Genomic DNA, 23,617 nt, shown 5'->3' with positions numbered 1-23,617 from the left:
GTGCTTAAAGAGGAAAGGATTGTGATGGGCTAGTGCAGGAACGAAAGAGAAGGAGTCGAATGTGTTCAATACAGCGGTAAAAGAGACGTGATTCTGGCTGTTGCGCCCATCCACCACTGTTTCTAACCTACTTCGACAGATTCGTCCACACCGCCGTCTCAAATGCTGCGCCCAATGCCTGACTCTTCTCGTCGTTCCACGGAACAACCTGCGTAGCAAACATCAGCGCCAGTCCCCGCTCCCTATTCACACTCCAAAGCAGATTCGGCATGCCACTCCACGTAAGCGTTCCCTTCGGCTTGAAGTAATTCTCGCGTTTACAATCCTCCATCACCAGGAAGCCGCCCAGTCCCATATTACCGACCACGCCCTCGGTGCTGCGGCCCATTATAGGTCCCCATGTACGCTCTCCCTTTGCCTCGAGCGCCTTCAGTGCATTACTGCCGTCGGCGAACTGGGGCGTGAACATCTGCTCGATAGTTTCCTTCCGAAGGAGCACCGGAGAATCCTTGAGCAGGTCTGCGAGAACGCGCGTATAGTCGTGCACGTTGGAGTACAGTCCAGCTCCAGCGGACTCATCGGCGGGCTCCCGGAACATGGGATTCGGTCCATCGGTAAGTGATCCATCGTCCCTCCTTTTGCTAGCCCGCATCAGCTTCTCCGACACATGTGGCTTGCGGGACAGGTGCCAAGTGAAAGAAGTGATGCCCAAGAGCTTCGCTATGTTCTCTTCCACGTAGTCTTCGAAACCCCTTATAGAACCTTGGTTGGTGAGCCTCACGACGAGCAAGCTGGCCCAATCGAGGCCCGCGCCATACATCCAACCCTCTCCTGCCTCGAAGGTGCGAGGGTAGGCGTAGTTCTTGGCGACAAAACCGCTTGTAGAGAACTTCGGGTTCTCCCCGCGAGATCGACGCCAGGCGATGAGGGTGGGATCCATCACGTCGTATGCGGCGCCGCTAGAATGCGTTATCAAATGTCGGAGCGTGAGTGGTTTTGTAGGCTTTTCGAACACAAACGCCGCGTCGCCTTTCTGTTTGACAATGGGCTGAGAATTCAGTTCCGGTAGGTGCTGGTCCAGAGGGTCGTCGAGGCCAATGAGTCCGCGCTCGACGCATTGGAGGGCAGCGATAGCACCTATGAGTTTTGTGCATGAAGCTAGAAAGAACGTCTGGTCGAAGTCCAATTCTACCGCATCCTCGACGACGCCGTTGAAGCCTGCAACCTTCTTGTAGACGTAGTTGCCTAGCCTTCCAGTAAGCGACGTGGAAGACGAAAGGCTATAGCGACATACCATTCTTGTCTACAACTGCGGTTACCGCTCCAGGAACATTGTTGGAGCCCCTCCTTGTCGCACTGGATAGGGTTGCCTCAAAAGTTTCCATCGTCAGGATCACGTGAGGGGAAAGTAGTCCTGGGCAAGGGAAGATTGATATATCGCCGGAGTGAGATTCCTGGAGGACAATCGACGTTTCCGAGCCCAGAGGAGTACTCTGTAGACCTTCCCGAAAAACTGTATACCGATAAATAGGTGTCGCATTACAACCGTTATCTTGTTCCGCAGCTCGGCTTTTCTCCGTTCGAAGGATGCTCTGGATTTGTCATCTCTCGGCCGTATAGACCCTGCTCCGCGCTAGCAAACGCCTGAACCTCGTAAATCCTGTGGAGGATCCATTAGAAGTACAGGGAGAATGTGGAGCTGGAGGCCTGCTAATTGCTGCCTAGATGCGGTTTGTATCCCGATCGGGTTGGGGAAGCGTTACCATGCCGTCAGAAATGTCAGAAAAATCTCGCGTTTACAAAGCATTGACGGGCGAACAGAGCGCCACAAGTCCCTTGGCTCCTGGGAACGAAGATTCCGCAGGGCTGGCAGCGGATATCTAGGCTTTAGGATGAATACTTAGGCGCTGACTTCCAAAGAGCGCGCTCCAAGATTAGGGCTTTAGAATGCAGTGTGGGCGGCTTCCACAGACGTTCACCGCTCGATTAGGTACATGGACTATACAGGCTCGGGTATATCAAAACCTTTGAGAGCTACGCAATGCAGCTTGTCGTTCCTTAACGACATCGAGCATAGTACGGCCAGCCATGACCTTGTCCGCCGTGGGAAACCTTTGAAACGATTGAATCAAAGTTCCCTCGTTGACGCGGACAAGTTCGAGTTCGGTAGGGAGTGGATCATTGTCGGAGACTGCTCCACTATATCGCGTTTCATGGGAGGGCTCCTGAGCGGGTCTTGGCGCCAGCTCTACCCTGAAATTGTCGTAATTACGCTGCTCCGCTACCCGGCGATCATTCTTTACTTGGAGCAGTGGGAGTTCGGGCTTTACACAAGGGGCATTGATGGCTGCATCGTACGAAGACCAAAGCTTCTGAATGTGCCTCGAAACTTCATCGTCTTGATCCAGACACCCAGCGTTCGATGCCGCTTGGAGAAGTGCCTCAATATCGGTTGAGAGGTCAGACAGGACTTGTAGGAGATCATCACACCTTCTCTTCTCCGAAGCCGCCGCAGTTTCTTTTCTTTTCTGATACGTGCGCTGTGCCTCGCGCACCTGGGCGCGACGTTTCTAGGAGTAGATTAGCCCTTATTCAAAAGATTATTATGAGCAAAGCTACCTCGATAGCGCTCTCGTCGCGTGGCTTGCTAACGCGAGGTCTTCCCCGCCCGCGGCGTGGAAGCGCAGATTCCCCTATATCCAAGGACACGTTCTCAGCTCCGGACTGGTGGTCCATATTGTTCGAGTTGACAATGGGTTGCAGCCAATAACCATAGCCAAATCGCGTTCCTGCCTGAACCAATTCTGCGTCGCGCTGCTCGGCGTTATCGGGCGGAGTTGACTCCATTCGGAGCGCAGCAGATGAAATGAGGACAGTATGACTTGATGAGCATCAGACAAGGTGATGTACCAAAGCGGAGATGGCATTTTGATGGTGCAATCGAGAGACGGAGTGCTGCGTGGGTGGTGATCAGAAATCAAGTTAATCCGAGGTGATTCGTCCGGATGCTTGGGCCACATTGCGATTAGTCATCCTGAAACTCCCCCGCCAGCCTTCCCCCTGCCCAGGTGGTGCTACCATCGTTATCGATGCCTAACCGCACTCAGTCAATATTCTCCTTCATTTGCAGATAGTCGACGAAGAGCTTGCAACTTTCGCTACACTACGCCAGGGCAACGGGCGAGCCACATTACTTCGAACCCTCTGGTCAACGATGCCGCATTCGGCTTAGCCCCAATCCTATCATACCTAGGTCCACGGGTACACATCCATCCGGGGCTCCGTGACCGACACTGTCTCTCATATCCAGGCCATCTTCATAGCTGCTTTCAACAAATCCGACACTTGACAGCCTCCCATCAATTCGGTCGCCTCTTCGACCGGTCGAATTCTCGTTCGGCAGAGACCCGCCGTTTCGGAAATCATGAAGCTACAATCTCGGGATTGCATTATACCTAGGCTCTAATAGTGGCATTCCACTGCAAACTGGCTACATACCCGAATCCGGCGCACTCCTAATCCTGCGATCCCTACCGTACACATCCAACAGTGGCAAACCTCCATACCCCTTCTCCTAAGATCAGGGTTTCACCGCCCTCACGGAGATGTACCGCCCATCTCCCCAGTTCAGCCAAGTCTCCACGCCAGCCATGACATTGGTGAACTTGTGCTGAATACCGAGAAGCTTGAAGATCTGATATGGCAGGTATCCAACCACGCCAAACAGCCTCCAAAGCGGAAGCACCTCATCCGTCAAGTCGTCGAGCGAGTAGTCCTTGAAGCCGGCGCCGGCGACCAACTCCTCGTACCCTCCCTCTTTGAGCGTATTCTGGCAATGCGACAGCCTCAATACGTCTTGGAGCACTTCCGAATTGCGGCTGAAATCCGCCTCGTGCAGCACGATGACGCCACCAGGCTTCAACAGCCTGTAAAAGTTTCCGAGGACTTTGGCTGGATCGTCGGCGTGAACGAAGGTTTCCATCGTGTAAATCCCATCAAACGATGCGTCCGGGAACGCAGTGAGATTGTGGTAGTCAGCATAGTCGACGGATATCTTGTCCTCGAGCCCGTTCTTCTTGACATTCTTGCGAGCATCGGTAATGTGGTGAGGCGTTATGTCGATCGCTTGAACGTTCAGGCCTTTGCGCGCCATGTACATGGCAACGTAGCCAGAGCCCGCGCCGGCATCCATGACTTTCGATCCAGGTTTGAGGTCTAGGCGTGTGTAGAGCTTCTCTTCCATTGCCCGCTGCGCCTTGGATACCGGGAACGGGGAGAGCTGGCCTTTCTCATAGAGACCGCAATGCCTTATGTCGGGTCAGTCCAGGTCCCGAGAAAGTAGGCCCAAGCTTCATGTTTGTTCATCACCGATACCGATGTCGCAAAGGTGCTCGTACTCCACGACGTACACGCACATCTCGAGAGACTACGCGGACATCCACCTGCGACCATATGCCCGGGGTACGTACCTAGTGTTGCCTAGCAGCAACCAATATCCAAGCCTCGATTCAAGCGAGCTGTAATACTCTTGCACAGATGGAGCTTCCGCTCCATTGTTCGAAATGAATGCTGTCCGTAAGATTAGCATGCCGCTACTAGTAATCCTAGTGTTCCGACAAACGAGACATTCGCGATTCACGCTTCTCGCAGGGTCTTATCCAATTTAAGCCTGCCCCAATTCAAGGCACACGAAGTCGTGAAGGGGTAGACTTCGCAAAGCCATTTCGGGTCCCAGAAAAGAGCGCTTGAGAGCGCATTTGTTTGCTGGGGACGAAAAGCCCGTGGGCAAACACTCACCGATGATTGCTGACGCCAATAACACGAGAGTCCCAGCCAAATATCGAAGTCTAAATCTGCGCCCTTGGGCCGGACGCGAAGTCGGAGGATTTGAATCCGCCATGAGGACTGAAAATGACGAGCAGAGAAGGTAGACGGGATGGACGTTGATGTCTGAGTATTTGAGCGGGTGAGAAGGTGAAAAGCGCGTCGCCGCACGGTCCAGCGCAAGCCACCTCCTGCGCCTCGTTTCGCAAGCAACCCCGCCCACGCTGACGAATGTCAACAACCGCTCACGTCTTGATAGGCGCCGAAGACGTCAACGTTCGAACAGCACTGGACGGTGGAAACGGGCCTGTCCCACATCCCCTTCGAATTAACCGTAGCATGGCGATGTACCAGCGCTTATCGACACTCTGTGGTGGCCGCTACGGGGTGCAAAGGACAGCCCAGACGCTTCACTACAGCGGCACCAAGATGCAGCCGTTGCTCATGTACGAACTCCGGCTCTGATAGCTAACTGGTCGTTTGCCGTGCACCGAAACCCCTGTGTTGCAAACTAATTGACCCTCCGTCACATGGTCTTGCTGTGCCGCCTGCACCAGCACGGATCTGGAGCACGACTAATAAACGCCGGTCTGTGATATTAGGCCTAGGTGCGGTCCGCACCGTCGCTAGCATGCCGCCTGACTTAAGATCGGCCTGCTGTCTCCACCGCGGTATGGGTCCACCTGTCAACCCAGCTTGACAGCATCCAAGTGCCCCGGGCGGGCTCCCGGAGAGGTACTCCATGAATTGCTCCGCCGTCAACGCAACTGGCAATTTCGAAGGAACTCGGGGCTGGGTACGACAGTCGAACGATCGCGGCTCACTGGACATCATCATGCTTCATTACGATCTTTCTCTGCATCTGGACCTCCGTCTGCGTCAACGTCCCAGCACCTGAACATGGAGTATGGGCAATATTCCGGGACAGATGGCATATGTTCTGTCTCGGTCTCCTCGGACCGGAATTCGTCGTCCTAATCTCTGTCGGGCAGTACTGTGCCGCAAAAGCGTCCGTTCGATCGTTCGCGGAAACGAAACACCAAGGCTGGACGATGAAGCACGCCTTCTTTGCTGACATGGGAGGCATTCACTTGCAATTCCCAGACTCCAAGTCGTTCCCCGTGAACGGCAAGCAACTACACTTCCTCGTCAGCAACGGCTACATCCCGTATCCCAATATCAGCACAGGAGACATCATCGATAAGAACAAAGCCGATGGTCTGGCCAGGTAGCTCTGGACTCTGTCAGCGGGTTTGATGGTTGCTAACAGCTAAAAGGACCATATGCACAATCCAGATCTTCTGGTTCACACTGAGCACCATCTCTCGTCCGATCGCGCGATACGCAGTCACGACACTCGAACTTACCACACTCGCGTATATATTCTGCGCGCTGGCCACGCTATTCTTTTGGCGATGCAAGCCGATGGATATTCGCACCCCCATCATACTCGAGTGCCCGACGCCACTAAGCCGCATAGCCGATCGACGAGGACGTACGGCAGCCGAACCATACTACTACACGCCCCTAGATTTCATCAGCCGCGAAGAATGGATAGCGACCCGGCTCTGGACATACTACGTCAACCTCCTTCGCCAAATGCACGTCGTCCACACATATGAGCGGTCGCTGCCCATCCGCCACTTCTCCTCGTTCAACTTTCCGCTCCCGACGCGCCCCTTCATATTCGCGATTCTAGGCATCGCCTTCGCATACACGGGCATTTTCGTGGCTGGTTGGAATCTGCATTATCCCACCAGAGCCGAACAAGTGCTTTGGCGGACCTGCACCCTAGGAACCATGATCATCACTGTCATCGGGAGCCTCTTCGAGGTTACTATAATGTTTGTTCAGTACCGCCGGCGGCACACCGTCTCGGCGCTTGTTCACAACCCTGACATCGAGATTATGCCACGGTACCCCACCCATCGTCCCAGGCATCCGTCAGGCGAACCCACGAACCTGCAGAGGAGACTGCAGAATCTTCGCAATAATACGCCCGAGAAAGACCCGCACTTTGATATCCCGATCAGGTCTTTAATGATTACGACTCCGATTTGCGCTTTGTATTGTATCTTTAGGGCTTTCATCCTGGTGGAGGATATTATTTCCCTGCGGGAGCTTCCAGCCAGTGCCTTTGCAGCAATTGACTGGTCCATGTACGTACCGCATATTTGAAGCACATTCACGCATCGCTTGCTCGTATCGAGTGTTCAGCTTGAGGTTTCTTTTTGTCTCTTGTTCTTCGAAGCCGGCAGTCGATCGTCCGATTCCCTCCTCGCCAAGCAAGTGGCTGATATTGGAGTTGGTCGAAATCGTGGTGTGGCCGTCTGTTCCCATGCTTTGGCCGCAACTCGAGGCTTTTAGGATCCACTACGAATGTGTTTTCGGACACGCTGTCCTGAAGAGGTTTAGGCGAGGCTTTCTAGCCGCCCGACTCAGATCCAATGCTGGAAGCTTCCAAAGTCTCGCCTGTTTTCTCGTTCAATTGCTCAACAGCCCCATCATCACTTCATTCTTTGCTCAAGAGGACTTCGTCGCCATCATCATCAAGGCCTCCTTCTGGATGACTCCGATTGATATCATACTGGAACTCATGCTTGCCAGTGCGCTTTTCCTCAAGGAACCCCGGAAAATCATCGACGGCAAGCTGTGGTCGCCCGTGTCGAACCATGCAAAATTGCTGAATGTCACTGGGTGTGAGAGTGTTCTTCGGGACCATGCTTCTAAAACGTCTAGCCATCTTCTCGACTTGCTTATCGCTGACTTTCTTGGCATGATCGCGTCCGAAGATGCGACTGAAGGTGATCGATACGGTCACCTCAGTGCTCCAACCGAGCTAGACCTTCTTGTCGATCCGACCGGGCCGATGGGGCGTTGGTGATCATGATGAGGAGGTGTCCTTCTTTGGATGCAGGGCCGTCGATAGTGTTGAGGAGACCGCTCAGTGTAGCATGTGTTTTGTGCCTCCGCTCTGCTGGTTGACAATGTCTCGCATGAAGCCCGGATGAGGGATGGTATGACTAGTTTGGGCTATCCTCATCGCCATCCTCTTCCAGTCCCGTTCCGGAACCAACGCGTTTCATAGTCTTCTCCCGCACTATGCCTGCTGCGTCAATATCTTCGAACAGGACAATGCATCGTGGGGTAGGCTGTGAAAGCGATCTTGGGGTGAAGTGTCATTCATATCCGCAAGTATGAAGAGCTCCAGATCATAGTGGCTCGCGATAGCTCGTGACAAGGACGACTTGCCGGTGCCAGGAGGACCATAGAACATGTACCCTCTACGATAAGGGGTGCCGCTCTGAACATAAAAGCCCTCGCTCCGGTCATCAAAGAACTTCTGCAGTCCCACAAGACGTCTTGCTTCGCCACAGGCTCCATATCGATCGTCTCAAGGCGGTGCTTCTTAGTCTTGAAGTTCTTGTTTCTGTTAACGTGGACATTCTGAATCTTCAGGATCTTGTTCTCTGTCTTCGAGCCCCTCTGAACTTCCTTGAGCAGCTGTTGGATTGGCTCCACGCTATCCCACGGACAACGCACATTCCGCTTGCCGTAATTGCTGTCATCGGGCTTGTGTAGGACGAACGGAATGCCTTGGACGAAGAAGAAATTGTAGCCAGCGGAAGCAATGAGCTGCTGTGACTGTCCTTCCTCAGCTTTTCTCGACTTTTCGTGATAGCGCAAATTCGTTCATTCTAGGTGTTCGAAAGTCGGAAGCCATGCGAGTAGTGTGCTGGATGGTCACTCGCTAACCCAGATAAATAAGTCCGTGGTGACAGCGTCGCGACAATCCATCTCCGCGGAGTTTGTAACGTTCTTGCAAAACCAATCGAGCGCGTCTTTGCTGTAATTGCGAACCGGAACGAAGATCGCGACCGCCCATACCAGGTACGATACATTCAAGCCGACCCGGTCTCGTATCCAATGCTTGAAGATGGGGCCTCTCTAGACTCTTCTCAATCGATGGGTCAATGAAATCCTCACGCCAATTCGGTGGTTTCCGTAATAGATTTCCTTCTTCGCTTTAACAATTCTACTGTCACTATGCTGCATCTTGCTCCCAGTAACTACTGCGACTGTGAACTTCTCCATGTGAAGAAGGGCGGGATTGAATGCCTTCAGCTTGGCTTTTGCTTACTTGCGAATTCAGACCCAGTTCCTTTGATACTGTTATGGGTCTTAGATAAAACCACTCTCTCGCTACCTTCTTAGCGCATATTATTCGCAGCCTAGAACAACGGTTCCAGTATGATTCCTTGGTCCAAAAATCTTTGCAGCTTATGACGAGAAAGGATGTCATTTTGGACCCGCGCTGTGCGTGCCCTGGATTTGACCTGCAGATGAAGCTCTGGCTTTGACCTGCTTGAGGCAAACACGACTAGGCGAAAGCTGATGCGGTTTTTCTCGTGTAATTTGGTAACGATAAGTCATAGCAAAAATATCTGACTTCCCTCGACCAGTATCGAGACTCGAGAGGACTAATCTCCGGCTCATGGAGGCGGCGTTGAAGAAGTATCTAATATTTGAAAAATACGGCTACAGCGGGGTCGTCTGAGTAAATCGAAGCTGATGGTAGAAGAATGAAAGATGCGACGCGTCGACGCGCAGGTGGGATTCAGACTCGGACTTTGCTAACCAAGCCGAGAGGTATCCGGTATCCGAGCGACGATGGATGACCCATGAAGTTCCCCCGGGCTCCTGCTCACAATTCGAGCATCATTCCATCGACTTTCAACACTAAAATGGTGTATAACTCTCTGGAAGCCTCCCACTCTGTGAATCGTGCTATTAGGCCCAGTTGGAAATAACCCTTTACTACCTCCCTTTACTACCTTGCGGCCCAGAAACCTACCACATACCGAACGACAGCGTTCGTTTATGTCGGCTTTTCCTTCCAAGTCGCTCCATCTTCAGCCACCTTCACACCCTCTCCTCATCCCTGGAACTGATAGCGCAGGCAAAAGTCCCTCAACTGCGGATATCTGTCCAGAATTCCCTGCACCCGAGTTCGCATACCGAACCAGTCCATATCGCCGCATAGCTCCTCCGCTATCAAGGTCCTGATCGCCTCGTCTCTGTCTGTGGTATTATCCATCAAGTGGTGTATCGTCTTAATCTTGACCTCGGCATCGAAAGGCACGTCAACTATATCCTTTTGCAGTTTGTGCAGGGCGAACTCCCGTAAACCGTGAATGTCGTACTTGTCGGCAATGATATATACCTTTGCGTGCGCCAACAAGCCGTCGTCAGGCGGGTCGTCGTGAAACATGTCGCCTTCTTTCGATTTCGGATCTTCGATAATAGCGAGAAGCTCGTCGGCGAATTCAGGTCCTATCTCCGAGGAATGAAGCCAGAGGCGCTTTACTTGATTCGGCTGTCCCCAGTCGTCAGCATGCGAAATTACAAAGTGGCGAAGGTGGATTCTCACTCGCTTGTCAGGATACTTCCGATTCACTAGAGCTACTAGCTTGGCCATACCCTCGTGGTTCAGATAGAATATCCCGTCTTGCAGCCGCCTCCGGACCTCACGCGTTAGACCATCTTGGCTCCAGTCTAGATACACCTGGAAATGGTCCGAATCTTCAGAATCGGCGCCTGGATCTAACTCATACTCCGATGTGTACATGTACTGAAGCATGTATTTGACGATCGCTGGCTCATCATTTGGGAGGTCGATCGCCCCTTCCGCTTGCTCCTGCATTTTCGGTCAATGATACTTGAAATGCGTAGTGAAATGTCTCACTCACCTTTCCAAATTTTACGGCGCGAGAGAAGAAGCCTGACCATGGGCATATGATGGCCTTGTGGACCTTCCAAGTCGACGTTCCGCAGGTGATGGTGAAGTCTGAGTATTCGCCGGATTCGAGAAGTCTGACAGTATGAGCAGGGCAACTGGCTCGTTTAGTGAGCAGTCGTACTTACGATTTCTGCTGCCTTAGGAGCTTTTCGTAGTAAGTGGTGTTCTCGTCGCGATCCATTGGTGGGCTGGAAGTCTATTACAGAGTGGTTGGTGCATTCAGTATTCAGGTAGAGGGGTTGCTGAGGTGGGGCAGCTATAAGTATAGAATATAAGGCTCGGTTCTTAGGAAATGTAAATTGGTATATTCACTCCTCTGCGGTAAAAGTTTTGGGAGGCGCCGTGCGTGGGCATGCATTCTCGCTAACTTATTATTCACAGACATTCAATGGCACACTTACCAGTCACGGTGCTTTCATTCCGCTTTCCCTCTACGCGGACGGACGTGAAAGACGGAGGCATAGGTCACGTGCGTTCTAATTCACTCTCGTTCTCGCAACCCGAAGCGGTACATCCGAAAGGAGAATGTGGCCCTTAGCTCGCACTCCTACGCGAGCTCTTTTCATTTATAGACCTTGCTCATCAGTTTGCAGATGTTTCGCAAGAATGATGCATCCCTGACGTAGTCACGAAACCGCCACCGGAAGGCTGTAATAGCCCTGACTTGAGCTTTACCAAACCTAACGTCACAATATTTGGAACAGCGAATATATCAACTGTCAACTGTGATCTCTGAGGTTGTAACTGCCTCTCAACCAACGTGGTCAAATCCCCTATCGAAAGCTAATTCCCCGGCTCACACTGCCAAGAAAACATGCAATCGGTTCTTCACAAGTCATTGGGCCTAGCGAGGTGGACCCAGACAACCTCGATGGTCGGGTGGCTGTGGTCACTGGCGGCGCTTTGGGCATCGGGTCCGCTACACCTCTTCTCAGGTCGAAGTGTCGCTAATAGGGTTCCAGATACGAGATCAGTCGAGCGCTCGCTCTGGCAGGTGTCAAGGTCATCATGGTGAACCGCAAGGAAGAGCAAGGATCCAAAGCCATCTCAGACAACAAGAAAGAAAAAGAGGACGCACAAGTCGAGCGGAAGGAAGCAATGCAACTTAGGCAGCCTCAAGGAGGTGAAGGAGGCTTTCTCCGACCTGCGCTCCTCGCTGGACCGTCTCGACTTCCTCATTCTGTCCGCCGGCATCAACACCAATTTTATAGCGAGGACGCGGACGGCATCGACCGGCACTTCGGCGTCAATTACCTCGGCCACTACTACGTGTGCAATTAACTCTGGCCGGTGCTCTGAAAGACGTCTAAGATGGACACGAGCCCGAAGCCTAGGGTCGTGTTTCTGTCTAGCGAGATGCATAGGTTTGCGCCGCCAAACGTGAATTTTGGCAGCTTGGAGGAGATCAACGACAAGTATATGGACGGTACACGGTTGTATGCGCGGACGAAGCTTGCCATGATCCTGTGCGCCAAGTTTGGGCTGAGAGATCGGGTCATCAAGCCGAACGGTGATAAGATCTATGCGCTCGCCGTGCATCCCGGCGCTGTAGGTTACCCTTCGAACTTCGAGGTCTCAGGATGCTGATCGCGTTCCGATAGGTCAACACAGCGATGCAGCAGCAGTGGAAAGACGCATACCCTGGCATCACTGGCAAACTCCTCTCGAATGCGATGCTCTTCGCTGGGCGGGATGTTGAGCAAGGTTCATTCAGCGCGCTATGGGCTGCGACGAGCCCCGAGATTGAGGAGAAGGACATGAATGGCTGGTACTTCAATGACCCGGTAAGCACATGTCCTCCGGCTCAGGCTTGTAAGCAGAAATTGACTAGGAAGTAGGGCCAACCCGGTAAGGAGACCTCTCAAGCTTCCGACCCGGCGCTTGGGGCTGCTTTGTGGGATCTGAGCGAGCGCCTCGTGAAGGGCAAGCTGGGTGAGGATGCTCTCCTTGACTGGAATAAGGAGGAGTAAAATCCGACGGTGGTTCATCAGGAGCACTCCGGCACTGAAGCTCTCTAGAGAACGTTAACCAGGTACCAACTTGCTGGCTTCTCTGGTTTAATATTATGAGGTCTCCAGTCTTTCCTCTACTAGGCTCAGCAAAGGAAAGGCATATGCGAATGGAGAATTAGGTATAATACCATATTACGTCCGCCCCTGACCATAGTAGTTCCACGTAACGGACACATATGATTGCCGCGGAGAGGACTATCGTTTACATTCACGAGCTTCCTCAGCTCCTTCAGCCAAGGTCTCGAGTTCATCGCGCGTGCCTCTAAGGGTGAAGGCTTGGACGTCAATGTTGGGGGATGCATCCAGACAGAGCGCGCTACATCTAAGACTATATCGCTGACATGCTAATGCCCATGCTGCTGCTCCATGGAGACTCAGCAACTGATCGTGACCATGAGGCTCATCGAGGGAGTCGTGGACAACTGAACGGGATAAGTATATACCGAGTTTGAGAGCAGGTCTGGAGAGGATCGGGTACGTGGCGGGCGGGAGCTGCTGACGCGGTTTATGAACGCGTAAATGTGAATTTATCGGCGCGCGCCCGTTTGATCAACTGAATACAAAGGGAAAGGGCCTAGAGAAGGCGAAGAAGAGGCGCGTCATCATGACTGGAGGCGTGCTTGTGCGGATGCGGTGAGATTCGGATTCGGATCGATGCGGTTGATACCAAGCATGGCGAATACTTCGGTGGCTGGCGCTCATTTTGAGGGAATAGTTATCTCATCTCTATAGAGAAATGATCTCGTTCGATGGCGCAGGAGAAAGTATTGATTTTTGCAAGAAGAGACAAGAGCACGACTCTTGTAAGTGATAACGCGCTCGCGTCGGCCAAAAGAGGTCTAGTTGTTCAATAGCGCGCACTGACACCTTCATCTCAACCCTCGTCATGCGAGACCACGCCGACTACATCCCCAAGATTTATTTCATCGCCCTCGCTCTTCGCCGGTCAGCTTGCATCCTGCATTTCGTCCCTTTTCACGTTGCGATTCCGTTGTCAAGTTTCCGAAATACGTCTGAAAGAGCTACGAATAACCTTAACCAATTACCTACGTACACCATAGTGGGCAAACGACGATATGAACATTTCCAAGAGTCAATGCAATCGTATGCGCAGTTTCTATTCTCGCTAGACACAAGCTTGACTAACTTTGCGTGCACAGGTTGCTGCAGAGCGGAAAACATTCCGATTTCGTCATCACGTGCGGTGACGACACGTACAACGTGCATAAATCCATCGTTTGCTCTCAAAGCGACTTCTTCGACGCTGCAAGCCGCTTTGGAAAGGTAAAGACCATCCTGAATTCGTTCACTCAGTATTCAACCGCTGATGCTTTTAACAGGAGGGCGAGGAAGGAAAGGTCGATCTGCCTGACGATGACCCCGAGACCGTCAAGAACATGATGCAGTATCTGTACGGCCTGGATTATCATCTACCGTCCGACAATGCATCCGGTCCGATCCATGTGATGTTGCCGAGGGATCCATCTGCTTCGATGAACAATACCGCAATCACGTGGGCGCGGCGGGTCGACATGACAGTGTGGAAATTAGGTACGGTGCTCGTGGAAGCGATCCAACGGTACCATCCACAGATTTACAAGGTAGGCGCTCGCGCTTTGGACTACGCGTGTGGTCCCATTTTTAACCGGAGGTGTCAGGATTCCGATAGAGCTATCATGCTCCAGCTAGATGACAAAGCTCAAGAACTTGCGGTCAATGAAGTATACAATCACGTGGTCACCGTTTCCAACAACTTTACCAAAGAGTTCCCCGATCCGCCTTGCTGCAAGTATCTGCGAACTCACGCCGAGGTGTACGCGCTTGCCGAGAAGTACAACATCTCAGGCCTGAAGGAAGCAGCCGCCGAGAAGTTCCAGGACACGATGGAAGACATATTTACGGGCCAGAGCTTCTACGACACCGTGCGCTTCGTGTACACATCTACTCCCGACACGGACGATTGCCTGCGCGACATCGTTGCTGGGCGCATCGCCGTGGAGAAAAACGTTTACGGCATGTACCCGGAGCTGGGCTAGTGCCTGGAGGAGCTACCAGATCTAGCTTACCGGTTACTACACTCGGAGTACGGGCCTTCTGAAACTGAGTGATGTATACTTTCTTGCTCTCCTTTCTTCACTCTGTACGATAGCGTTATTTTAATGATGCCACCTTGGCCGTCGTCGCTCACGTATGTTTTGGGCATTGAAGCCATAGATACCCCTAATTACCACAATTACCGAGTGACTAGTAATATCTTACCCGGCCATGTATAGCGCCTGTCTATCAAAGCATACCAAATTATATTCTCGACATGCAGCAGTTGGCTAAACTAGGCTTAGCTTGAATCTTTACCGTCTTTGGTTAGCTTGCGCTATGACCATCCAGAGAGCCTCAACCAGGCGCCAGGCAACCTCAACCACGATCAGACAGAGACACTCGCGGATCAACCATCAACCAATCCACACAAATCACACACTTGGCCACTCTCCATTTAGCGTCTCGTCTCGATTCACGCGCTCATCTACGCCTACTCCAATGGGCCCCTCCGGCGGTCTTGCCAATGCGATTAAATCGTACGAAGCGCTCCAAGCTCGGCTATTCATCACAAATGACTGAGTTGTCAGGTTGCTGGCTTCTGGGAAGCACTCCGACTTTGTGATCACTTGTGGCGACGATGTCTATAACGTCCACAAGGCCATCCTGTGCAGCCAGAGCGATGTCTTCGATGCTGCGAGTCGATTCGGCAAGGTCAGTAACATGTCATGGTGCGATCGCGTAGACATGTTGCTGACTGTGGAGAAGGAAAGCGAGGATGGCCGAATGGATCTAGCCGAAGACGAGCCGGAGATCGTGAAATACATGATCCAATACCTCTACGAGGAGCAATACGAAGTTCCTCGCGCCCAGGACGAACCCTCTGTAAGAGTGGTTATAAATTTTGTGGACCTTCCTGCAAACAAAAAGGTGCAAGCACGTACATTGGTCGAAGGCATCCCATCCCTGAGGCGAGATCTCTATGATCGCTTCATCAAAATTATAGCCAGTGATGGGCAGGTATTGGTGAGTCCAGAAAACCCCGCCACTACTCGAACCAAATGATTAACTTGCAGAAGTCCGAGAAAGTGCTTGGGAGAGTCCAGTTGTCCGGCGATATGGACAGACTCGTCAACCGGCAGTTGCTTAGGCTGCTTGAACAAGCCCACGAAGACTCTTCACATCCGCCCACACATCTATTCCCGTCAGACCGTGAACTGGTCGTCCATGCCAAGGTCTATGCCATTGCGGATAAATACCACATTGATGGTCTCAAGACGTATGCCGCAAGCGCTTTCGCCGGAGCCAAAGTCGACCGTTCCACTTCTCCATTCCTGTACGATGCCATTGACGTGGCGTTCTCCACCACTCCTGACGAGGATATCGGACTCAGAGTATGGCTGGCCTACGATGTACTAGGACAACTGAATCAATTTGGCCTGTATCCCCGACTGAAGGAGAAGTTGGAGCAGGTCCCAGAGCTCGCTACATTTGTACTAGGCCTGCAATTTGGGAAGCATACTTCATAGGGACCCTATTCGCTAATTCCTAGGCCCTATCTCCCGCTGAGGAAAGCGACACTCTTTCTCCGCCCGGCAGAGCATTTCAATCCAGTGTCCACGGTCGAAGCCAATCAGGCTTCATGACCCGAAACAGAAGCATTTCCTTTCATTCGGCCCTGGTGTGCTATAGTTATCTCGTCTGAAGGCGCCGACTCCGTATATGGAGCCAGCTTCTTTCCGATTTGGCAGGATTCATAGGACCCAGAATGACACCAGGGTGCGCTTTCGGCAACCCATTCGCACAGTAAAGTGTGCAACCTCGCCGCCGCACGGGATGCTCGCAAAACCAGAGATCTCCTTACTCATCATAGCCCTACTCCTACTCATTATAGCCCTGCTCCAAGATCTTTCGCTATCCATATATATCCATTACCGTCGCAAAAACAGCATGTTCGCAAGAAAGGCCCGGTAGCTCAGTGGTAGAGCGACAGATTGCAGATCTGAAGGTCTCGCGTTCGATTCGCGATCGGGCCTAACTCCCTCATTTTTTTCTGAATCAATCAGCTCTTCTACTTTTTTTTATCGCCTCGTCACGGGCCTCGACTCCATTCGGAACTGAGCAGGCTCAAGAATCTCCTCAACGTTCATCCATTCGTAAAATATCCCGCCCGACTGCAGTATCCACACCCGACGAGGCACCGCACATCACAAACACCGGCATCTATGCGTCTCCCCAGCAGATCTCGTCCTTGATCATCTACACCATCACTAAGCAGGTAACTTACCAATACATCACAGCATACTTGCATGGAGGAGGGCTGCGTGAGCGCGGAATAGGGTAGGTATATGTGATGTGAGTTTGCCTCGCTTGTACTTCCTACGTTTTTACTCTTGGTGGCAGTGTTGGGGATTGGTGTTGGCTTTGAAGTGATAGTACCAGAAGACGCGGCCGAATTGGTAGGGGAACCCGGCAAATTGGGCATGGCGTGATGAAGGCTCCGCTCCGGGGTGGATGTCTACCAGAACCCTTTCTTGGCTCATTCAGTTCTGCACCATGCGGAACAGCAATGTAATCCAGACATGGCGCGTCTTCTTCTATTCTCACTAGTCGCAGGTGCCATATCAGAATTAGCATCTCCATGCCAACCTAAACGAAGTCCAGCATACACATCCACACGCAGTCTACACCATAAGACCCGGAAAAGAAACCAGCGGAAATCCTACGCCCACTTCCCCAACAAACTCATTATCGCCATCCCCGCCACCAGCGCCGTCATCGCACCCCCTGTCCTCAGCACGCTCGCATTCAGCAAACTGCCATGAATCCAATCCCGCGCTAGCATCTCCACAATCCCCACCCATGCCAAAATCCCCGCCGACAGCGCGTCTAGCGTACCAATCGCCACCAGTGTCGATGGGTCATTCCCGTTGAACTGGTCGAGGACGCCAATGCCGATACCCATGCCTAGAGGCGTGACAAGCGCGAAGGCACTAGCCATAAGGAGCTTCTGAGACATGGAGGCGACGGTTTTAGGGAGCCCCGCGATGCAGGTCCCCAGCGCGATGCCTTCGAACATTTGGTGGAAGAGGATGACGACGAAGAGGGTGAGGAAGAAGGAGTCGCCCGATACGACGAGGGTGAGGCCGATGACTGCTGGAGATTAGCACGGAGTTCCCCCTGGAAAGAAGTGATCTACTGACGGAGTGAGTGGAAGATGATTCCTGCCTCGAGGACGATCACGTTTAGTTTGGCGTCCATGTTCCCGTGCAGATGGTCATGGGAGCCGCGCATATCGCCGTGCACGTCTGCGCCATCGGGGGTGCTTGAAGCGGACTTCTGCGCGAGCTCGCTAGATGCAGACTGTCCAGCTTCGTTGTTTGCAGCACGCTTCTTGCTCTCACGCCACAGCAGGAAGCGAGCTCCAAGGTAGTCGACCAGGAAGGAGAGGAACAAGCCCGCCATGAAAACAGCCGCCGTGGTGGCTTCGTACGAGAGTTCACCCAGGCATTCATTGCCGAACATCAGGTCGGCGTGAGTAAAGAGCTGGTTTCCCGTCAGTAACGTGGCTGGAATAGTGCGTTGAAAGGCAAACGTACGTGGACGAAAGCGGTGGAAAGAATAACTCCTGTTCCAAATTGTTTGAGCACGCAAAAGACGATGCTCTTCTGGGACATGCGGAAGAAAGCCGAGGCGATTATGGGACCGAAGACTCCAATAGCGCTGGTAGCTAGAATGACGAACAGCAGTCCGATCCGTAGCGGCTTGTTGTAGCTGCGATCAGTTCGTTCGCAAGTAACCTCTTCATCGCCGCCAGTACAGTGTCTGTCGCCCCGTTAGCCTGATGCCCCACCCGGAGTCGCTCAGAGAGCGTTCGACTCACTCAACACCGGCATGGAAATGGCAGTGTTCGCCCTCGTTATGCGTCGTGTCTTCTTCCTCCTCTTCGTTATGCTCCTCTTCGGCATGTTCTTCGCTCTCGACGAGAATCTGAACATCGTCGCCTGCAGAGTTCACGCAGTACCTACTTGAGGTTAGATACAGGGCGCTCGGAGAGAGGCTCATACTCGCGTTTCATCGCCATGTGTGTGACAGTCTGTGTACTGCGACTCGAACTCTTCCGTCTTGGTCGGCCCAACAACCTGGTACTCCTCGGTCCCCACCATGCAATATCTTGCTATATTAGCATGCCACAAGGCCAACCGATGTCGGGGGACTCACTGCACTGTGCTATGAGCATGGCAGTCTGAGACAGCTGTAATCGCCGGGGCTGCTGCGGTTGTTGAAGGAGCTGATGTCGTAGTTTGTGCAGCCGCAGTCGCGCAGAGAAGCAATATGGCGGCTGAAAACGCGGATCTCATATGTACAGGCATGTTTTCGGGGAGACGTGAACACAACACACCCTCAGCAAATCCGCGAGGCTGCTGCGCTCTGATCCGCTCGCGCTCTTGATATAAAGAGAGGTTGAGGGTGGCGAGATGTCTCTTCCGCCGGCTAAGCACCGTGATGGCGGAGGGCTCGCAAAACACCATTTGGAATACGGAAGGTGAGGCTTGGCGTGGGCGGATTGCGTGAGTACCATGATGTCCAGCGGAGCGTCTTGTCGCGACTTGGCTTCCGTTTTGATTCGGTCGCTTTGCTGTCGCTGTTCTCAGGGTGCCTGCATCGAGAAAGCCGCCTGACCAATATTTGCTTAGTCTCCGCCTGTCGCCTTGGCGTCGATCTTGGCAGTGAATGCCCGGGACTGCTGGCCTTGGCATGGCGAGCACGATGACTAACGCCCCTCGGAGTACGCCGCGCGGGGGCTTGTACTACTCCAACATCGTTCTCCAGAGGCGTCGCTGCGTTTGCTAGGCGTGAAGAGCCTTCAGTCATCGCGGCCCATCAAGGTACTTTGCGACTGCCGCCATATGCCATTCTTTTCCAATTTCTCACCTAGTCGACCTTGGCCGGCAGGAAAGCTCCCACGAGGACTCCTCTCCGGGAAGCCATTGCATCTGCCAAGCTGGTAGAGGTGCCGTTCTAGATGGCCGGCATTGGCTGTTGGGGTGCAGAGTGAGCGCAGAACCTGCTGTTCGAGGACGTAAGCGGCTGCGCGAACATGGAAAGAGGGATGATCCGTTCGGTGAGGCCGTACTGCATCCCGGAGGCTGACTGGACGATGAGGCTATAAAAGGCTGCGGCCAGCTGCGAGGATTGGAACCAGGTATCTGGGCCAACATCAGTTCGCATCCATACAATCCCCTGTGCCTCGTGTCTAACTTTGACCCAATATATCGACTTGTTTCGTTTCTGCAACCACCATGGCTCTTCTTCGCTTCTCCCTGCTCTTGCTTGGAGTGTCTTCGGTTATTGCCTCCCCAGCCCGTATCGCAAGGCAAGAGTCCATGACCACCACCGTCGCGGCAGCTACTCCGGCACCCACAGCATGGGACGAAGGAGCCGTGAAGGACTTCACCATCCACTCCTCCTGTAACAACACCGAGGCGAGGCAAATCAAGCGTGGTCTTGACGAGGCCATGGAGCTTGTTTCTCATGCCAGGGACCACATTCTCCGTTGGGGTAACTCCTCGGAGATCTACCAGAAGTATTTCGGCAATGCCAGCACGGGCGAGCCTATCGGATGGTTCGAGAAGATCGTGAATGGAGATAAGGCGGGTGTCTTGTTCCGATGCGATAACCCGGATGGCAACTGTGCGCTCGAAGGTAAGCTTCGCGTGCTTCGGATACTTTTCCGATCATAGCTGATTGCCCCAGGATGGGCCACTGGCGAGGCGACAATGCAACGCTCGAAACCGTCATTTGCCCACTCTCATACGAAACCCGAAAGTCTCTCGATGCCATGTGCGGCTTTGGATATGATGTTGCCAACGGCGCAACGAACTTCTATTGGGCCTCCGATTTGCTCCACCGTCTCCTGCACGTCCCCAAGGTCGGGGAAGGTGTTGTAGAGCACTATGCGGGCGAGTACGACGAATGCATTGAGCTTGCTCAGACGCATCCGGAAGAGGCTGTGAGGAACAGCGATACTCTGCAGTACTTTGCTTTGGAGGTATATGCCTACGACATCGCATTGCCGGGCACCGGGTGCGCTGGGACATGGACTGCGACAAGTTCCGAGGTCCCCAGCGCGACTCTGATGCCCAGTGCGACTGAGACGGAGACTCCTTCCATCACTTCCGCGGCTCCGCAAGTACGTTGACCCAAATTCTCGTTAGTAGGAAATAGAGGTTAATAGGACTAGGAATGCCACACTCACGCAGATGGCGTCGTGCACTGCTCTTGAAGGTAAGACAGATTCGCCGGTGAGGATCGAGGGCTCTGGGTAGAGATGGGCGTGGAATAGTACTCCGAGAAGATCGAAATATAATGGTAATAGTCCTTGTACCGAGGCCAACATTGACGAAAAGTGATCAGTGCTCATCGCATTTGAAGACGTGGTAAACCTTACCCTATACCGAAGCGTCGCTGCCTCTATTGGCATGGCTTGAGTAAAGGGCCAGGCAAGTCTATGATACCTTCATGAATCTTCGGTCTTTACCTAGCGAAGACTTTCAGCTCTTGCTTTCTATAGCGAGAAGTAAGATGCGTTTTGTTTGTATGTGCAACGCGATATTACGATTCCAATGAGGTCGCTTGCTGTGGGGCCACATCCTCCAAATCCTAGGTGGAAGGCTCAGTTTGAGTTTAAACTTCGCCTGATTAGAGCGCATCCACTGTGGAGGTCCACACCAATCTCTCTCTCGCGCTGTGCTGCTCCAGTCCGATTGATACACTGTTCGTCTAGGGTCCTCCGAGCTACGCCATCGATTCCTCTTGGCGGTCGAGCGACAAAGGGGCGTTGGACCTGGACTTTGTGGGGCCGCACTGGCTTCCAGAAGCTGAGACATCTATAAGCCGTGGGGCCTCTGCCGTTGATATTGCGCCTATCCTAATATGGGGATGCAATGGGGCGCGATCCATGAACTGTGCATTAGCGAACGGGTAGAATGCGGAGGATATATTAAGCTTAAACTCGCCTCAATCTCGAGCTCCCCGCACATTCGCGCAACAAGCCCGTGTAACTCTCATGTTTCATTTGTTCGTTTATCGATTCGCAGGCCGAGCGGAACATATCCAGAAGGCTGGGCATCATCCAGGATGGGGCTCTGTATGCCCCATGTACCTGCCGAAATCCCAACGCTAATGATGAAGAATGCTGCTGGGTCGAAGAGTCTTGGCCAAGAGATAGGACATACTCGGCGCGAGCAAATAGATTGTCCGTTGTGGAAATGGAGGAGGTGATATAAGCAGACGGACAGCCCATGCAAACCCTGGCATCGTACATCTCTTGTTGCACAGTATACGTCCAAGATGCAGCTGCTCTCAGTCGTCGCGATTGCGCTCGCCGCGCCAGCAAGCGCCATGCTGCGGTTCTCATGTTCGCAGCTTGTCGTTGACCGGATCGATCCGTACGACGCATCACAAATCTGAACTTACTCCGCTGATGATTTTCAGGCTCGTCAACCCTGGTGTCGCACCTTCGCCGCATCTTCATCAGCTCGTGGGAGGAAACGCATTGAATACCACCATGGATCCAAACGACGATCTACCGAGTATTGCGACCTGCACCACGTGTCAATTCACCGAAGAGTATGTGAGGCGAGCATGGGTACCCTTCTACCGGACTCCGCTGATTTTGTACACGTGTCTAGCTTCTCGAATTATTGGACTGCCGTCCTGTTCTTCAAAGCGCGCAATGGCTCCCTCCATCGCGTGCCGACCTTCGCGAACCAGTACCTGGAGCCGGCAAACGGCGGCATCACCGTTTACTATATTCCCCCATATGATGGCAAGACGATGGTTACCGCTTTCCAGAAAGTACGTTGGCGAATGGGTTTTCTAGCGCGAGCTGACCGGCCTCCAGGGATTCCGCATGATCGTTGGGGATCCAATAAGGCGCTCCTACGTTGGAGATAACGATGCCCGCGGGCTGAGTTTCCGTTGCTGGGGTGAGAACTTCTCGGGAGATATCGGCGCGCCCGGTATGGGCACGGATACGCGGACGCTTCCCCCCAAGCCCTGCCCGGGCGGCATTCGAGCCAACCACTTCTTCCCCACGTAAGTCTAGGCTCTTATTCTCTTCAGTCGACGCTAACATCCTGCAGTTGCTGGGACGGGAAGAATCTCGACTCTCCCGACCACAAATCTCATGTCGCGTATCCTGCCAACGGCTCCTTCGAGATGGGTGCCGCGTGCCCGGAATCCCATCCCGTCAAGATTCCTCAGATCTTGTACGAGGTCGCGTGGGATACTCGCCAGTTTAATGACCCGAATGAGTGGCCGGAGGATGGTTCACAGCCATTCGTGTTTTCGATGGGTGACGCGACAGGCTACGGTACGCATGCGGACTACGTCTTCGGCTGGAAAGGTGACGCGCTTCAGAGGGCCATGGATGCGAATTGCCAGGTGAATTGCCCAACGCTCAAGATGCAGTCGACGCAGACCGCGAACAAATGTCAAGTAGAGCGGAAAGTGAATGAAGAAATCGACGGGTGGCTGGACGAGCTTCCTGGAGGGATGCCTGTAACTTATTCCTGAAATGAGGGCCTGTAGAGAGGGTCTGCGGCAAAATCGCGACGACCTAGTGATAATGACATAAGGTAGACCGATAGAGCGCAGTTGAGATATCGTTATCTGTACACCCAAGTCTGCATAGTGCCCCGGGCTTTGTGACCTGTGCGAACCATGACCGACCGCGGGAGCAGACACTGTAATGGCTTCGCACGGTATTGAGGATGTATCCAGATGATGACAGGATGATATGCGTAAGCTTGGTTGACTCTCTTCGAGATGCGGGTGACTGTAGGGCCGATGCGAGGTGAGGTCGCGTTGGGATGAAGAGAGAACGTCGCGTCTCCAGGTTAGCGCTTAGGCCATAGGTGGACTCCTTAAAAACCGTTCTTGT

General features: G+C 53.0%; 11 protein-coding genes and 1 non-coding gene across 12 annotated transcripts; 7 read left to right on the top strand and 5 right to left on the bottom strand.

The window, feature by feature from the left end:
* Window positions 1-127: 127 nt before the first annotated feature.
* Window positions 128-1,385, bottom strand: BU26DRAFT_563264 (beta-lactamase/transpeptidase-like protein; the record flags this gene model as incomplete). Its single annotated transcript, XM_033833139.1, has 2 exons — window positions 128-1,245; window positions 1,295-1,385. The coding sequence occupies 2 exons, from the start codon at window positions 1,383-1,385 to the stop codon at window positions 128-130; spliced, it is 1,209 nt and encodes a 402-aa protein (XP_033686327.1).
* A 633-nt stretch (window positions 1,386-2,018) lies between these two features.
* BU26DRAFT_563263 (uncharacterized protein) lies at window positions 2,019-2,847 on the bottom strand (the record flags this gene model as incomplete). Its single annotated transcript, XM_033833138.1, has 2 exons — window positions 2,019-2,570; window positions 2,620-2,847. 2 exons carry the CDS (start codon window positions 2,845-2,847, stop codon window positions 2,019-2,021), a joined length of 780 nt encoding a protein of 259 aa, XP_033686326.1.
* Window positions 2,848-3,208: 361 nt separating this feature from the next.
* Window positions 3,209-4,935, bottom strand: BU26DRAFT_518012 (S-adenosyl-L-methionine-dependent methyltransferase). Its single transcript, XM_033828715.1, has 3 exons — window positions 4,798-4,935; window positions 4,470-4,569; window positions 3,209-4,307 (listed from the first exon to the last, which is right to left on the bottom strand). Exons 1-3 carry the CDS (start codon window positions 4,898-4,900, stop codon window positions 3,581-3,583), a joined length of 930 nt encoding a protein of 309 aa, XP_033686325.1. The 5' UTR covers window positions 4,901-4,935; the 3' UTR covers window positions 3,209-3,580.
* A 120-nt stretch (window positions 4,936-5,055) lies between these two features.
* Window positions 5,056-7,002, top strand: BU26DRAFT_530205 (uncharacterized protein; the record flags this gene model as incomplete). The annotated part of the gene is made up of 3 exons (XM_033830945.1): window positions 5,056-5,270; window positions 5,630-6,052; window positions 6,102-7,002. The coding sequence occupies 3 exons, from the start codon at window positions 5,056-5,058 to the stop codon at window positions 7,000-7,002; spliced, it is 1,539 nt and encodes a 512-aa protein (XP_033686324.1).
* A 922-nt stretch (window positions 7,003-7,924) lies between these two features.
* BU26DRAFT_563260 (uncharacterized protein) lies at window positions 7,925-10,805 on the bottom strand (the record flags this gene model as incomplete). Its single annotated transcript, XM_033833137.1, has 7 exons — window positions 7,925-8,108; window positions 8,180-8,469; window positions 8,966-8,994; window positions 9,844-10,201; window positions 10,256-10,522; window positions 10,575-10,698; window positions 10,750-10,805. The coding sequence occupies 7 exons, from the start codon at window positions 10,803-10,805 to the stop codon at window positions 7,925-7,927; spliced, it is 1,308 nt and encodes a 435-aa protein (XP_033686323.1).
* Window positions 10,806-11,012: 207 nt separating this feature from the next.
* BU26DRAFT_592429 (NAD(P)-binding protein) lies at window positions 11,013-12,779 on the top strand (the record flags this gene model as incomplete). The annotated part of the gene is made up of 6 exons (XM_033834835.1): window positions 11,013-11,093; window positions 11,477-11,538; window positions 11,587-11,893; window positions 11,936-12,172; window positions 12,226-12,408; window positions 12,463-12,779. The coding sequence occupies 6 exons, from the start codon at window positions 11,013-11,015 to the stop codon at window positions 12,592-12,594; spliced, it is 1,002 nt and encodes a 333-aa protein (XP_033686322.1). The 3' UTR covers window positions 12,595-12,779.
* A 743-nt stretch (window positions 12,780-13,522) lies between these two features.
* BU26DRAFT_603766 (uncharacterized protein) lies at window positions 13,523-14,877 on the top strand (the record flags this gene model as incomplete). Its single annotated transcript, XM_033835457.1, has 4 exons — window positions 13,523-13,740; window positions 13,797-13,920; window positions 13,977-14,237; window positions 14,295-14,877. The coding sequence occupies 4 exons, from the start codon at window positions 13,523-13,525 to the stop codon at window positions 14,670-14,672; spliced, it is 981 nt and encodes a 326-aa protein (XP_033686321.1). The 3' UTR covers window positions 14,673-14,877.
* A 178-nt stretch (window positions 14,878-15,055) lies between these two features.
* Window positions 15,056-16,638, top strand: BU26DRAFT_518009 (uncharacterized protein). Its single transcript, XM_033828714.1, has 4 exons — window positions 15,056-15,209; window positions 15,261-15,384; window positions 15,439-15,696; window positions 15,750-16,638. The coding sequence occupies exons 1-4, from the start codon at window positions 15,172-15,174 to the stop codon at window positions 16,197-16,199; spliced, it is 870 nt and encodes a 289-aa protein (XP_033686320.1). The 5' UTR covers window positions 15,056-15,171; the 3' UTR covers window positions 16,200-16,638.
* BU26DRAFT_t24 lies at window positions 16,635-16,706 on the top strand. Its single transcript has one exon. It is a non-coding gene; the product is annotated as a tRNA-Cys (tRNA).
* A 327-nt stretch (window positions 16,707-17,033) lies between these two features.
* BU26DRAFT_603764 (Zip-domain-containing protein) lies at window positions 17,034-19,043 on the bottom strand (the record flags this gene model as incomplete). The annotated part of the gene is made up of 6 exons (XM_033835456.1): window positions 17,034-17,823; window positions 17,874-18,216; window positions 18,270-18,495; window positions 18,554-18,694; window positions 18,742-18,843; window positions 18,892-19,043. The coding sequence occupies 6 exons, from the start codon at window positions 19,041-19,043 to the stop codon at window positions 17,393-17,395; spliced, it is 1,395 nt and encodes a 464-aa protein (XP_033686319.1). The 3' UTR covers window positions 17,034-17,392.
* A 930-nt stretch (window positions 19,044-19,973) lies between these two features.
* On the top strand, window positions 19,974-20,999 carry BU26DRAFT_503846 (zincin; the record flags this gene model as incomplete). Its single annotated transcript, XM_033826719.1, has 3 exons — window positions 19,974-20,376; window positions 20,415-20,863; window positions 20,934-20,999. 3 exons carry the CDS (start codon window positions 19,974-19,976, stop codon window positions 20,997-20,999), a joined length of 918 nt encoding a protein of 305 aa, XP_033686318.1.
* A 1,075-nt stretch (window positions 21,000-22,074) lies between these two features.
* On the top strand, window positions 22,075-23,250 carry BU26DRAFT_423829 (uncharacterized protein; the record flags this gene model as incomplete). The annotated part of the gene is made up of 5 exons (XM_033823533.1): window positions 22,075-22,121; window positions 22,168-22,302; window positions 22,365-22,530; window positions 22,577-22,770; window positions 22,818-23,250. 5 exons carry the CDS (start codon window positions 22,075-22,077, stop codon window positions 23,248-23,250), a joined length of 975 nt encoding a protein of 324 aa, XP_033686317.1.
* Window positions 23,251-23,617: the final 367 nt, after the last annotated feature.

Source organism: Trematosphaeria pertusa (assembly GCF_010094035.1).
Source record: "Trematosphaeria pertusa strain CBS 122368 unplaced genomic scaffold BU26scaffold_5, whole genome shotgun sequence".
Lineage (NCBI taxonomy): Eukaryota > Fungi > Ascomycota > Dothideomycetes > Pleosporales > Trematosphaeriaceae > Trematosphaeria > Trematosphaeria pertusa.
The sequence above is the reverse complement of the archived record's forward strand: the minus strand, read 5'-3'. Positions and strand labels throughout refer to the sequence as shown.